Source organism: Musa acuminata, chromosome BXJ1-8, assembly GCF_036884655.1.
Source record: "Musa acuminata AAA Group cultivar baxijiao chromosome BXJ1-8, Cavendish_Baxijiao_AAA, whole genome shotgun sequence".
Classification (NCBI taxonomy): Eukaryota; Viridiplantae; Streptophyta; class Magnoliopsida; order Zingiberales; family Musaceae; genus Musa; species Musa acuminata.
The window spans coordinates 8699847-8715327 of NC_088334.1; the positions used below are offsets into that span (position 1 = coordinate 8699847).

Below are 15481 nucleotides of genomic sequence, written 5' to 3' on the forward strand. Positions count from 1 at the left end.
AAAAGGGCATACTCCAAACAGAAAAATAACTCATCTTGTGCTCAAGTAAAATATTCAACATTTAAATGAATGTAATTTTTTGATATTTGATTCTATAATCTTTATAAATATTAAATCCTATAAAAGCAGTTTATGTAAAGTCCTTTGTGGAATCTTCTTATTCACAAGCCGTCAGCGTAATTCACGAAGCCTAATCACCCTTGGTCTGGATTCCCTGCCCATCGGGGTTGTTGACGGGAAGGTGGGAGAAAACGGGAAAGTAAGCATCAAGTTCCAGTTGCTCCAAAATGCGCCGCGAAGTCCAAAGATAAGATGAGTGCCCGTCAATGTAGTCGGTCGCGTCGATCTGAAAATGAAAATTAGGGCGGAAAAGAAAGAAGCATGATGATGATGATGATGATGATGATGATGATGATGATGAAGAACAATATTTACATTTTCAACTCCGGGAATATCAATGGGTTGTATTCCGGCCAAGCCCTGCGAGAACAAACTGCAGGCAGCAGAGAGTATCAAAGATTTGCACAGCATCAATGCACATTTTAAATATATATAAATTACCTTGCACGAAAAGCCACTCCGAGTATCCAGTCATTCGTCGAATATACATTTATAAATCTCCCCGCAACTATCTGCAACCAAAAGCACAAAGAAGTGCGCTATCACAACCTGTTAAATATACACATTTATAGACCCTTTTTTTTTGGACTCGCAACTATTCTTCATATATGCAGAAACCAAAATTTTTGTTATATACAAATGCTAAAATATCATTTCTAAGCTTGCAGACCAACAATTTTATAAAAAACTCGGTAGTAACCAACAGAAACAAAAAAGATTCTTCCTAATCAACATACAAGAAAGAAACAAAACATGTAGTGATGATGGTCACACTGCTCACCTTTCTCGCGATATCCCACTGCTCACCTTTGACCGACAGAGGTGCACCGAGGAGTACAACTCTTTCTACAAGTCCCTCTGACAAGTCAGGAGTGGATCAGACATACTATTGAAACATTACACAGCAGACAGTGGAAATAAGAAAAAGGCGCAAAAAAGCCTCAACATACCATTATCCCCTGAAACTGCCAATGCCTGCAAGCACTTGTATATAACACGGGCTCCTAGCGAAAAGCCAATTAGTGTGACTGGCCTGGAAAATCGGGTAGCAAAGATATTCATCAGTTGATTCAACTTAGGCGGAAACTGGGTTGAGAAACAAGTTCCAAGCTTGCCTATTTCCCTGCAATCCTTTTAATAACACTTCCGCCAGGAGCTTTCCCGCCTTATCTGACCTAAAACAAGCCCAAATGAGTTAATTGCGATGGTGGGTTGCACACAATCTGCCCATATAATGTAAACAACACACAACAAAAAAATATTATAAAGTCAAATTCTGTCTCTTCGATATTTTGTATTGTATTCAAGTTCAGGCAAGTTATTACTGCATGGAGCATCATCCAAAATCTTGAGCTGTACCTGTCAATAGCAATTGACCACTTGCTATCAATAAAATCTGTAGCGGCAATTAAGGTAGCAGGCCATGCTAGTGCAGTTATAAGAGTGCTTAGCACAGTCATCATCGCACCTTGTTTCATCAACCCCATTGCCAGCCCTATATATAAAGTAAAGAGAAATGATCGAGAAACACACGGGATGCAATAACAACCAATATAACTATATCAAGTTCAAACAAGTACTTGATGTAAGCCAGTCCTGGATTGCAGTGCTCAGAGAGATCAAGTTCTTAGATTCCCATTGGAGGACATATCTGTAATTTTAATGATATCCTATTACAAATAAAATACAGAAATGCATTGCCTATTACACATATTAGTGATTTTTTTCTGAAATAGAAAATTTCACAGCATGCTTCCAGCCAAAAGGACATCATAAATAAATACTAGTACAGACACATAATTATGAAATCTGAAGCCCACTTGCCAATCCACTAATTCTTCCAAAAATGAATATTATTGATGTTATTTACATCATGTTTTTTTTTTTTTTTTGCAGGACAACCCTAAAGGGTGTAAACCAGGATCAATGGATAATGTCTACAGTATCAAATTCTTAGGTGTGGATCTAAGAGGTGATTGGACTCACTTAAATCCAAACACCAAGATCCTAACCAGCTAGAATCCGGGTATAAAGTTACCACCAAGCAGCAATGTATGTGCATGTGGCACATGAATCTATGCGAAATTACACTAGCAATGATCTATCATAGCAATGTCCTGTGAAATACAAAAATCTCCGGTCCATGTAAGTTGACAAACCAAAAAATGCACTAAATGGAGCAGTCCTGAGAAGAACATTGTGGTGGCACAGGTATCAAAGAGAATGCACGTACCTCTCCAAGTTATCTTTTGGTCCTTCCCAAGGCCTTACAAAATCTTCCTCTTGGAAAACAAATCCAGATACAAAGATACCAACTCCTAGGCGCTGATAAATAATAAACGTTGACATTCAGTTATACAGTAGTATAAGACTTTCAATGCGTCCAGCATGATCTATTATAGCTACCTTTTGCACTTAACAGCATACAATTTAAATCATGCAAATAAGATGACTTCTTTTCATAATTTGACATTAAACTGTGAAAGGGAGAACACTCACACCCTGATTATGGTTTTCTCCAATTTGCTTAAAATCAAATTCTTCAATACCTCCAATTCTTCTAGCCATTTTGCTTCCTGTTAGTCCAGCTCCAGCAGCTATGCTTTGCAAAATGAGGACATCAATTTAGTCTCTGATAACTTCCAGAGGAAACCTTCAAAGAAATTAAAATACACAGGGGTAGGGATAAACAAACAATAATAGAAATGGGATGGTGCAATTTGGGTCACAGCAAGAGAGAGAGAGAGAGAGAGAGAAGAGGAGGAGGAGGAAGCAGAAGAGGACGGAGATTCACATCAGATGATATCAATGGCGAACATTTTTACTCTGGTGACTACAGAGGGACAGTGGAGATGATGGCAAAGCCCACAATCTTATCGATGGAGATGATGCTAAGGAGCAAGGGGTGGCGTATGTGAAAGAGGACAGTGCATTTGATCCAAAACCAAAGCTAGGCATCACTGACCGAGGAAGATGACACCCTTGGTGACGCAACCAAGGTGGATGCAAAGGCAAAGGTGAAGACAGTGAAGGAGGTGCAGGAGAGAGAGAAGAAAAGAGAGATGAAGGTGCAGAAGAATAGATAGAGGTGGGGAAAAGAATTAAAGGAGCAGTCAATAGCTACTGAAGGGTTTAAAAAAGAGAGAAAGAAGGGGCACTGGTATTGGTATCAAGCATTAGGCTGACTGCCAGGTTCATCTTGGTACCAGTTACTTTACCGATGGATCCGGTCCACGTGTCAATTGGCCATCAAACCGACAAATATCAATCGACACCAATCAGTACAACCAGTTCTTTAAAACCTTGCTTAAGATCCACACACTCTTCTACATGTTTCCCCACTTCAACCAAGCTAACCTTCTGTCCATCTAAAGCTATCATAATAAGGAATCCACCTAATCCTTTTCTTACTGTTGAGTGGAATAACCAAGAAGCACTACTGGAATATGTGTTCGCCAAGGATGATTTTAGTAACTCTTCCTCACCTCTAGAAGATTTTCACTCAAATTACAGTGAAATGAGATTTCACTCATCTAAGGTGTGATTATCCCAAAAGATACATTCAAGAAGAAATTACGAAGGAAGTCAAGTTTCGAGGAAAAGAAGGTTAAAGTGGCACCATGAAGTTTGGCACTTCAATGTTACAATTTGTGTTAATGTTATATATGGTGCTTGTTAAAAATTAAACATGTAAGAGACAAGAAGAAATAAAGTTAAATGTTCACCTCCAAAGGATGCAGCAACAGCTACAGAACCAGCCACCGATCCAGCAGCACTAGCTATGGCTGCAAATCCACTTGCTCCAACAATAGGGACAAGTGTCCCTAATGTGGGAGCTAAAGCACTAAACCCTGCAGCTATTGCTGGAGCAGCTAAACCTGTTGATTGGTGAAGAAAACGGTTCATGAAATTTATGTGTAAGTTTTATCATCATAAGTATGCCATTTATTTCCAAATATTTGGTCAAAACATACCTCCAGTTATAGCCAACAAGGCTCCTCCAGTCAATGCAGCTGCACCTATGATGCCACCACGCTTCCATTTAGACCATTTACTCTTTGTAGATTCACTTTCTTGGGATTGGACTTCCTCTTTAGCTGCAGCCATTGCAGAGCAAGCGACCATGATCTCCATAGCTTCCTATAAATATAAATTTTAAATCATAAAAATTTAGAGCTCTGAATTAATTGTGCAATGGTTTGGCAAAAGCCTGATCTTCCTTAAGTACATTTATATTCTCAACTGGTCTTTCTAAAATCATGGAGGGAATCTAGAGAAGTTAACTGCTCTTGCTAGAAAATGAACTGCATTCTGCAAGCAATAATTAATTACAATATGAATGTCCACAACTAAACATTTATAAAGGCCATTAGTTACTAATAACAATCAGTTGGACAGTTGATTAAAAAATGAAAGATTGCATATAAAATAAAAAGGAACTGCCTCTTTCATTATCACAGCAAAAGAAATAAAAATGAAAACAGAGATAAGTGCAAGAAAGCCCTTGCCGCAAACTAATTCAATCTATTCATTAACCTAAAAACCCTGACTAATTCAATGCACCTCATCAAAAAATTTACTGGCAAGACTTGTTGACCTGGAATAGTTATAGCAAGTTCCTCGGATGTCCATCTTAAAATTCAGCAACTTCTATGATACTTATAGAGGTCAGTTGCTCATCTTGCTGCCATCTTGTTCAGTCTCATTGCCTGAACACTATTGCTCGGATGTCGTACTCAAACTAGAAAACACAACTATTTAATTGTTGCTCTTGAATAAATATGCAAGCAGTAGATCGATATTTCTAAATGTTCTGTCACCCCATTGAAGCTGGACATATAATAGCCTAAAGTGCATCATGATCAATCAAATCCACTTCTCTAAGAGATCTCATATATCTATTAGGCTGATAAAATATACCCATTTCTCTGAGAAGTGTGCTTGATCATGGATATGCGTTTTATCCTTTTTGAAACAGAAGATTCTAGCATTGCATAAAATGTTCAGGGGTTTTCATGGTAACTTAGTGTCAAGTGTCAGTTTGCTCTCTCCATGTCACAAGATGAACCTAGCTGTAAGAATTTGGCAAGAAAGCAATCAAAGTACTTTTAAGGCCCAGCAAGTAATTCATAACCTTACAAAGCATTAGTCAATGTCATCTGACATTTAGCTAAAGCCGGATCCTCGTTTAGTACCAAAAACAATGAAACACATTTAGAAGCATGTCATGTTAGATGTTATAGTGTGATTTCAGCATGCGTTGTCTATATCTAGATATGGAAAATTTTGATTGTATGCAAGATTCAACATTCTTATGCTGCCATGAACTAATAGATATCATTCTTATGTAACAGTAACACATGAAACAACATATTACCTAATACGAGGTTATTATTTTATGTGATTCATTATTGAACTTTAAAAAGAATGATCAAATCAAGAGAATGTTTATAGACAAACCACTTTGATCCACTTGACATCAAGCCATGTTGCTAGCAACCGTAGGGCAACACGATGTCGAGCATCATAGCCCTTTCGAAACTGAGAAACTTTTTTGTTGTCTTGAGGTGTATCAGCCACACATGCTGAAAGAAGCTCATATAGCAATACCATTCTCCGCTGACGATAATAAGGAGTGTCTTGTATGATTGTTGTTTCACCATTCTCCACTTTGAATGACACCTTGGAATTTCTCCCTTCCAAAGTCTGAGAAGTTTCTGATATCCCATCAAAGCTCCCACTGGACGAACCCAATGTAGCTCTATCATGATATTCCTGATCACGATTGTGATGTGTCTCCTTGGGTGTCATAGCTCTATCATGATATTCCTTATCATAATTGTGATGCTCCTCGGATGTCCCACCTGAAGAACAGGCAGCTTCTAAGCTCACTGCCATAGCATCAACCGCTTCGGCCAAAGTTAGTTCTTGCTCATACTTCTCTGAAGAACTTTCACTGTCTTCTTCAAATATTATTCTCAGGTACTGCAATGTAATGAGCAAAACCACAAGTCATGGGAGATCTGAAGAAGAAAAAGACAATTTAGTAATAACAACTCAACAAGCATTGATATTCTGTTGGTATGCATAGAATTTCAAAGAATCTAACCTGATATATCATGTACCTATGGGAGCTATGATTTAAGATCTAATTATTGAACAGCAAGATGAAAATAACTCTTTCATGCAGATTCAGTAAGAAAAATAGGCAGTAACAGTCTTTCTTTTGACTATAAAGCAGTTCGATTCAATTCTCCACCATCACCAGTTACCAAAGAGATAAAGTATAAAACTGAGTGTTTAAAAAATCCCAGTGTACTTTATATTAAAGTTCACAATTAACTGTTCTTATCATTGATCTAAAGGTCTGTTTTGTTACAAAAATCTCCAAGTTAAGGCTGCCCAAAGAATAATTGAATAGAATCAAGCACATACTCCTGTTAGAAATTGTAATGAGAAGTAATGAGATCAGCAGAAATTGATCTTTGGAAAAAGTGCATGCTTTATGTAATATCTGCTGTGCCTCATGCAAAATTGAAGCAAACCCCAACCTTTCCAAGGTCCCAAAATAAAGAGCACCGAGTGCAGGTATCTTTTCAACATCTGTTGTTCAAGGATTTAAGGATGTAATTAACTGTAAATATAATTATAACAGTAGAACACAAAATGATCAGACAAAATTCATCATATTAATCTTCTGAATTATGGAAAGACAAATTAGGTAGCCTGTGCAACAACAGTACACAAGACTCTAGCCAAGTTGAGGTCTAGGGAGAGTGAACATACATAATCTTACACCTACAAGCAAAGAGACTATTTTTTGTTAAAAAGTGTTGAATGCAGTCATACAGGCACTTCCTACCAATTAATGATCTGATTCCCGTTACCTACCAATCTGCAAGAAGAAAGTGAATGCTGCATAGGCAGGTACAGTAAGCAAAAAGCAAGAATCCTGAGGGACCTGCATGGTGAAATAGAATACATTGTGTTCTCCTAAGAATATGGGAGAGTTAAGCCACAAAAAATTTGTGTGCCTTTAATTCTGCAATTTTTACTAAGCAGATCAAATTCTCTCACTCTTTGACGGTGAGTACTATCCTAAGACTATTTTTGGAATACTGATGCAGTTGCTAAAGTTACTCTTCAATATGCATTATTTACGTTAAAGGGCTTCTTGAGAAGGGTTACAAATGCAGAGAGTATTAACAGAACTAGTACTAAAATCGGCTTGATCCATGGTTACACAATTTGAAAGGGTTTAGAGTCCAATCTCCAGTTTCTACTCTGTCATTTGTGTTAAATGCACTTAAATATACTGACAGGAGATTCTTCACTAAGTACAAGGGCAGAAAATTCTTAAAATTCAAGCAGAAAGCTGGATGATGATATTGACGGGCACTTTTTGAGTGATGATCTATTAAATTAACTTCAGCCATCACATCACTTTCCAAGAAGATAGGCTAATTGAGGAGCAGGTTGTTCATCAAGGGCTTCAGGAAACGATCTCTGAAGTATAATTAATAAAATACAAGTTCCCCCAAGTAAAAAATTTGTGCGACAGATTTGTCATGATGCTTTGACAACCTTATCTGAAAGGTTGGCAAAGCATCTGTGCATGCTTTGTCAAACATAAGGTTCGGTTATCTTCATACTTTTTATTAACATGTTCAGTTAGCTTAGTCTCGTCATGTGAAGACGGGTAATAATACGGCAGCATGTTTGTTAGCTAAGGAGGCTCCTGATCATAGTTATCATAACCGCATCGAGAAGCCATTCGGTCAAGCCTGGGGTCACTAGCCGATCCGGTGGTTCCATTACTTGGACCACATGCTTAATTAATTTTTTTTTAATATTAATAATTTAAAATTATATACAGTAAAAATATATAACATTAAAATTAATTAAAAAAGAAATTTGTATAGAAAATAATGAAAATGATAATATCAACCAAGGTTTGCCGTACCGTAGTGTACCACTCAGTACGGGTAGTACGTGCCGGTCTGACAGAGGACCGGTACAGGCAATACATCGGTATGCACTCATGTATCTTGTGTCGGTTACATTCGATATGACTCGATACAACTCGGTACGTATCGTACTGATAGCTGGTCGGTACACCAGTACAGACTAATAAGACGAATCATGATATAAACCAACATTGTAGAAAACATAAATATTGGAGGTCGGATCGGCTTTAAATTATTTCTCACATAAACCCTAATTTCATGATTGGCATAAATGGCCTCTTAAACAAATAATAAAAAAGATTTAAGTCAAGGATATTTAAGTAATTTTTTGTTATATTACAAGACTTGTTTGGTTTTTTCTACCTCGGCCGGTTCATGCGATTAATCAAAAACCGATTGGGTCAGTCGGTTCATTCCGGTCTTTGAACACATCCGATCCAACAATTGAATCGGACTAATGAATGGTCCGGTTCCTGGTTTTTCCAATCCAACCGGTTCGTTCCAGTTCTGATAACCATGTTCTTGATGACTCATCTCATGCAGTTCATAAAGATCTGAAATTTTCTTCTCGAATAAACAAACAATCAAACTCCTTGAAGACATCACCCATAAAGAAACAATTGGTATATGCAGAAAAAGAAAGAAACTTATGATAAAAAGTACCAAATCTTTGTAACGGTTCATAAATTGAACCAACCATACCACTATAGTCACTAAGCACAAAACAACACACAACAACAACCCTTGAAAAGCTTCTTTGGGCCATTCTCAGTTACCATTACAACCACGACACACAATAATTAAAAAACTAAGGCAAGCCAACAAGCAGATTCTTGCATTATCACCACAACTTCCTACAAAGAAACCAAGTTACCTTTCTTTCTCACCCCAATACAATCAGAGCTCACGAAAACCAAAAACTATGGCAATCTAACAAGAGGAACTTTGCATTATCGCCATGGGTACCTACAGAGAAAGCAAGTTGGACCCTCCTAGGCTATCCCATTGCCAACACAACTTGTGAGGACTAAAAACTAGTGAACGGTCACACCCGTATTCTTACAATATGGTTAAGATAGCCTATAAAGAAAGCAAGTCAGACCCTTCTTGGCTACCATTACAGGTCTTGACACAGATTCTTACATTATCACCATGACAGCCCAGAGAGAAACGAAGTCGGACAATTTTTGGCTATCATTACCATCACAACTTACAAGTACCAAAGATTGGGGCAGGCAAGCTAACACATATTCTTCCATTATCACCATGACCACCTACAGAGCAAACAAGTTGGACCCTCCCGGACGATCATTACCTTCACGAGTCACAAGAACCAGAAACTAGGGCAAGATTAAGCAGATTCTCCCATAATCACTAGATCGCCCACAGAGAAAGCATGTCCGACCATTCTTGCTAGACTTACCATCACAACTCACAAGTAGTGCAAGCTAATAAGCAGTTTCTACGATTATCACGACGATCGCCCATAAAGAAAGCAATTCGACCAAGAAAACAATCAACGGAGTCAAAAGGAAATCGAGCGTACCGCTCCTATGTGATGCTTGGCCATGGAGGACGCTGCAGTCTCCTCCAAGCCCGACCAGGCCTTGTGGTCGATATCCAAGAACCTATTTCCCCAAAGAAGAAAGAATAAAGAAAGACTCGGAAACGGTTTTTCGAAAGGAAGGAGAGGAGAGAACGGGAGGGGGACCTGAAGACGGGGCGGAGAAGGCCGCACGACTCGTGGGTCCAGAGCTCGGGGTCGTCGCCATTGCCCTCGCTGCTGGTGGCGCTTCCGGTGCTGCAGCGGCCCTGTGCGTCGGGGTCGGGGTCGTCGTAGCCGAGGGGGCGGGTCTGGTGGATCTGGGCCTGGCGGAGGGCGAGGGCCAGCAAAGCGCCCGCCGCGTACCGATGCGTCGGGTTCAGCAACGACGGGGCCATCGCGGCCGGGGCCCCGCCGTGCAAGTTCTTGATCTCGCTGGTGGCGATGGCGATCAACCGGGGCGGCGCGGTCTCGGAAGGAGACTGGGTGGCAATAGATGCCGGACCATAACGCACCTCTTCTTGTCCCCCTTGCTTATACCGTTCTCCGATCGCATCACACGTCAGCTTTGTCGCCTCTTAGCGTTTATTTTTGGGTGTCAAGAAAATAAATTAATTAATTAATATGCAAATACGAAATAATAAGATCATGACGGTTAATAGTGGAGAGATATAGACAAAACAAGATTATATGATCACATTTGTGGTTGACCAAAATTACATCCGTCTTTTCATGAATTTCAAGCTTAATTTATAATAACCAAAGATCCCGACTGAATATATAATTTCAATTATTTTGTTGGATAGGAGCGAAGACAACATTTCTGATCTCACCATTATATAATAACGTTAAATGTATGTTTGAGTTATGATAAGGATAGTAATTATGATAAGACTCGGCTGACGTCAGTCGACGCCTCACGCCTCGATCAGCGTGACTATGCTTAGTCAATCGAACCGGAACACTGGTCGAGGCGCATTAACGCCTACTCAGGCGCAGTTCTTCACGCCACGCTAGTGTCCATGTCAGACGTTATCATCCTGCCTCCTGTAGGCGGGCACATCAAACAACAGTAAGCTTCCCTATAAATACCCTCTCGTTCATCAAAGAAAGGGGGGGGGGGAGTCACACACACAAACACCTCTTCTTCTGAAACCCTCTCCATATCTTCTACTAACATGATCGTCGGAGGGGTCAGGCCGAGCGCCCCAGCCCGACCTTTGTGCAGGTGCGAAGCCGAGGGTCCCCGTCGGACGCGCGAACGAGGAGTTCTCGCCCGGAGGACACGGCGACCCCGTCTCGACCGGACCATCGCACCGGACCGACCCCGCGGGCTCGAGGCACGCCTCGGAGAGATCCCCGATGTCCGGACCCGAATCGAGCCGCATCGGCCCCGAGGCCACGGCTCTCAAAGTTGTTTCCCACAACAGCTTAGCGCTAGAGGAAGGGCCCGGAATGTCGGGTGATCACCCAAGCGGCTCAGATGAGCCCACGGCTGAGAGGTCACACCCGACCGAAGCCTCGAGGGAACATCCCCCGCACGGAGGTCATCGTGACGAACACCCCACCATGACCTCCGAACGATATTGGTAAATATTCAACGACCCGGGCTTGTCGTCGCCTGTGTCACCCGAGGCCTTTCAAGACCTCGCCCGTCAAGTCCGAGCTCTGATGGAAATGGTGCAAACCATTATCCTGCTCGTTTCTCATCCGGTGCACCCGCCCGTGATCGAACCACTGCGACAACGCGAGGCGCACGTTCGGGCCCACGTGACACTACCAGAGCCCCCCACTTCGCCTCGAGTCCGACCGGCCCCACTCGGGGATCCAGTGATGGCAAACCCGAACGGTCGCCCGGAACCTGAGGCACTCTCCTCGGACTCTCTACGGGCCCAGTTGTGCTTCGTCAGCCAGCGACTCGACGAGGTGCAGAACGAGGTTCGTAGGTCCGAGGGAGAGCCCGGGGAGAACGCACACCAAGGGTCTCCCTTCTCACCTGAGATACGGGACTTGACAGTCCCCTCGGACTTCCAGATCCCCCCCTCTGGACGCTTACCATGGCTCCATTGACCTAGCGGACCATGTAGCTGTTGAATCTCGGATTTTAATGATGAAGTCAATTGTCATTTGTTATCTAATCTATATGTTGAGATAAGTGTGCAGGATTAACTACGATGAAAGTAAGACATGCAGCAGGAGTTGCATTGGAGTCAAGACAATGATCACGTTGGGAGTTCGAGAGTTCGACGGAAGTTCGGACAGTCGTCGGAGGTTCTGCAGGAACAAATCTGAGAAGTCCATGAGCTTGCCAAAGAAGCTCATCGGAACTCGCCAAGTGGATCGTCGCAAGTCCAGGAGTTTGCCGGAAGTCCGCAGGAGCATCACCGAGGGTTCATCGGATGATCGACGGAAGTTCGCCAGAAGCTCGCCGGAAGAAACGATTGACGCACCGGAGCAAATTGCAGTAAATGTCTTAGGGAATATCGTAGTTAGCACAATGATTAAGTTGGAAATGGGAAGTGATCCCATTAACTTAATCTTGGGACAATTGGGCCCTTGAAAAACCTAAATTGGGCCGAATGGATCAACCCATTCGGACCCTGATTTCTGCCAGGCGGTTGAATCGCCCAAGGCAAGAGGTTGCACCGCCTGGGCTCAGTCTCCGAGCGAGACTGGGCGGTGCAACCGCTCCAGCCAGGCGGTGGCATCGCTTGGGCTCAGTCTCCGAGCGAGACTAGGCAGTGCAACCTCCCCTGACAAGAGGTGGCACCGCTTGGGCTCGGTCTCCGAGCACTGGCTGAGCGGTGCAACCGCCTCAGTCAGGAGGTTGCACCGCCTGAGCTCGGTCTTCGAGCTCTGGCAGGAGGTGCAACCGCCCCTGACAGGAGGTGGCACCGCCCAGAGGCTCAGTCTTCGAGCTCTGCCAGGCGGTGCAACCGCTCCAGTCAGGAGGTGCAACCGCCTGATCCCGGAATTCCGAGAATTGACAATTTTGAGCTCCAAATTTGAACTGGGTTGGGGCCTATAAATACCCCACCCATTCAGCACTGAAAGAGCACTGAACATACACCGAAATCTTGATCTTGTTCTATGATTTTTAGAGCTCAAAATTGTTGTAAAGGCCAAAAGTTCTTCTTCCTCTTTTCTTCCAAGTTCTAAGCTGTAAAGAGAGGAGAGAAAATTCTGTAAGGGTTGTCTCCTAAGCCCGTCAAAAGGAGTGAAACTGTAAAAGGGTGGTTGACCTTCGCCTATTGAAGGAAGGCCTCTAGTTGACGTCGGTGACCTCGTCGGTGGAGGAAGCCAAAAGTGGAGTAGGTCAAGATTGACCGAACCACTCTAAATCTCGGTTTGCATTTACTTTGAGCATATTATCTTTACTGCAAACCTCCTCTAAAGCTTACTGCTTTCTGCGCATATACGATCAGGTTTCAAGCTTTGCACTTTCCGAATCAGCGTTTAGACGTAAATCTGTTTTTTCGTACGATCATCATATTTCAGTTTGCGTTTACATTTTGATTTCTATCATAACTGCAAACTGCCTTTATATCCTTGCTTAAACTGCATCTCGCCTAATCAAGTGATTTACGAATCAGCATTTAGATGTAAATCAGTTTCTTCGTACGAACGTCGTATTTCAGTTTGCGCTTATATTCTGGTTTTCATCATAACTACAAACTGCTTTCATAGATTGACTTCAATGTCATCTCGCTTGATCTTAAGTTAAAGTAATATTAGAATCGGCTTTCACACCGAAATCGTTTTTATCGTTCAAACGTTTTTTTATCGTTAAAAGATTTCCGCTGCACTAATTCACCACCCCCCCCCCCCCTCTTAGTGCTATTGATCCTAACAGTAGCTGCTTTTCACGTCCAAATGGCGCTATACGGAACCTCTGATGCCCTGATGTGCAGAGCGTTTCCTACCACTCTAAGAGGGTCGGCCCACGCGTGGTATGACGGCTTGGAGACCGGAATAATCGCTTCCTTCGGCCAGCTTGCCAATGACTTCGAGCTCCACTTCGTAGCCTGTGCACGGCCAAAGCCCTCTGCGGCACTGCTCCTCGGACTCAAACAAAGGGAGGATGAGCCCCTCTCACATTTTGTGGATCGCTTTGCCACGTAAATCCGGAGCTTGTCGGACACTCACCCCTTTCTGTTAGTGCAGGCGTTTGTGATAGGCCTGCGACCTTCCAGATTCCTCTGGTCCCTGGCAGAGCAACCTCCCACTATAGTGCCAGAGATGCTCCAGCGGGCTAATCGGTACATCGCAGCCGAGGCCTGGGCGGCCGTGAGGAGAAGGGACTGTTGAATCTCGTATTTTGATGATGAAACTACTTGATATATGTTTATGATTTAATCTGCGTTTTGAGTGACGCAGGATGCTTTGATCAGGATGAGACAATTAAAGCAGGAAAATCATGTTGTGCCGGAGGAACATGTCAGAAGATTGGACGTCGGGCCGGTGGATCGGTCGACGTATCGACAGAAGGCTTCGGGCCGTGGACTCGGGCATCGGGCCAAGAAGAGCGGGTATTGTGCCAAGGATATCGGAGTTGCGGAGTCAACTGGCCGATTGGGCAATAGGCCGCAGGAGAGGACGATGCGCCGAAGAATCAGACGAAGCGTCGAGGGACCAATGACATGCCGGACAACTTGGTTAATTGCTAAGGATTAATTGTCTCGATCGAAGTTTTGTTTTAATTGTGCAGGATTAACTATGATAACGATGAAGACATAAAGCGAAACAAAGTGTCGGAGTCAAGCGCGAAGGATTTGTTGCGAGTTCGAGAGTTCGACGGAAGTTCGAAGATTCGTTGGGAGTTCGCGGAGCTCGCCGAGAAAGATCGGAGCTTGCCGAAGAAGCTCGTTGGAACTCGCTAAGAACAGATCGTCGCAAAGTCCAGGAGTATGCCGGATGTCCGCAGAAGGATCACCGAGGGTTATCGGTTGATCGACGGAAGTTGGCCGGAAACTCGCCGGAAGAAGCGATTAACGCATCGGAGCAAAGCTGCAGAAGTTGTCTTAGAGTTAATCGTAGTTAGCATGATGATTAAGCATGAAAATGGGAGGTGATCCCATTAGCTTAATCTTGGGGCAATTGGGCCCCTGAAAAGATTCAAAGTGGGCCGAATGGAGTGAACCATTCGGACCCTGATTGCACCAGGAGGTGCAACCGCCCCAGCCAGGAGGTGCAACCGCCTGGGCTGTGGGGTTGGGAGGTGCAACCGCCCCAGCCAGGAGGTGCAACCGCCAGGGCTGCGAGGCTGGGAGGTGCAACCGCCCAGAGCTCAGTCTACGAGCTAGACTGGGCGGTGCAACCTCCTCTGCCAAGAGGTAGCACCGCCAGAGCTCAAGTTTCGAGCTCTGCCAGGCGATGCAACCACCAAGCTCAGTCTTCGAGCTCTGGCAGAGAGGTGCATCAGCCTGAGCTCAGTCTCGAGCTCTGCCAGGTGATACAATCACCGAGCTCAGTCTTCGAGCTCTGGCAGAGAGGTGCATCAGCCTGAGCTCAGTTTGGAGCTCTGCCAGGTGATGCAACCACCGAGCTCAGTTTCGAGCTCTGCCAGGTGATGCAATCACCAAGCTCAGTCTTCGAGCTCTGCCAGGTGATGCAACCATCGAGCTCAGTCTTCGAGCTCTGGCAGAGAGAAGCAATCACCTGAGCTCAGTCTTCGAGCTCTGCCAGGCGGTGCCACCTCTCCAGTCAAGAGGTGCAACCTCCTGATCCCAGAATTCTGGGATTTGATCGATTTGATCGTTTTGAGCTCCAAATTTGAACTGGGTTGGGGCCTATAAATACCCCACCCATTCAGCACTGAAAAGATACAGATCCACACCGAATTCTTGATCTT

General features: G+C 43.5%; 1 protein-coding gene across 2 annotated transcripts; it reads right to left on the bottom strand.

Moving 5' to 3' along the window:
* Positions 1-20: 20 nt before the first annotated feature.
* On the bottom strand, positions 21-10169 carry LOC103993236 (uncharacterized). 2 transcript variants are annotated; one of them, XM_009413221.3, is made up of 15 exons: positions 9799-10169; positions 9634-9715; positions 5581-6105; positions 4095-4260; positions 3846-3998; positions 2620-2717; positions 2354-2445; positions 1701-1771; positions 1480-1615; positions 1236-1295; positions 1071-1153; positions 902-978; positions 562-632; positions 436-493; positions 21-346 (listed from the first exon to the last, which is right to left on the bottom strand). In XM_009413221.3, exons 1-15 carry the CDS (start codon positions 10026-10028, stop codon positions 191-193), a joined length of 2058 nt encoding a protein of 685 aa, XP_009411496.2. In that variant the 5' UTR covers positions 10029-10169; the 3' UTR covers positions 21-190. The 2 variants fall into 2 exon arrangements, with proteins under 2 accessions (XP_009411496.2, XP_018686109.2); XM_018830564.2 differs by lacking the exon at positions 9799-10169 and having other exon boundaries at positions 5581-6143.
* Positions 10170-15481: the final 5312 nt, after the last annotated feature.

Excerpts from the sequence above, each read along its gene's own strand:
- LOC103993236 (XM_009413221.3), bottom strand. The coding sequence starts at position 10,028 with ATGGCCCCGTCGTTGCTGAACCCGACGCATCGGTACGCGGCGGGCGCT. Across the intron at positions 3,999-4,094 it reads CTTGTTGGCTATAACTGGAG|GTTTAGCTGCTCCAGCAATA; the intron begins GTATGTTTTGAC and ends ACCAATCAACAG. Across the intron at positions 1,616-1,700 it reads CCAGGACTGGCTTACATCAA|GGCTGGCAATGGGGTTGATG; the intron begins GTACTTGTTTGA and ends CTTTATATATAG.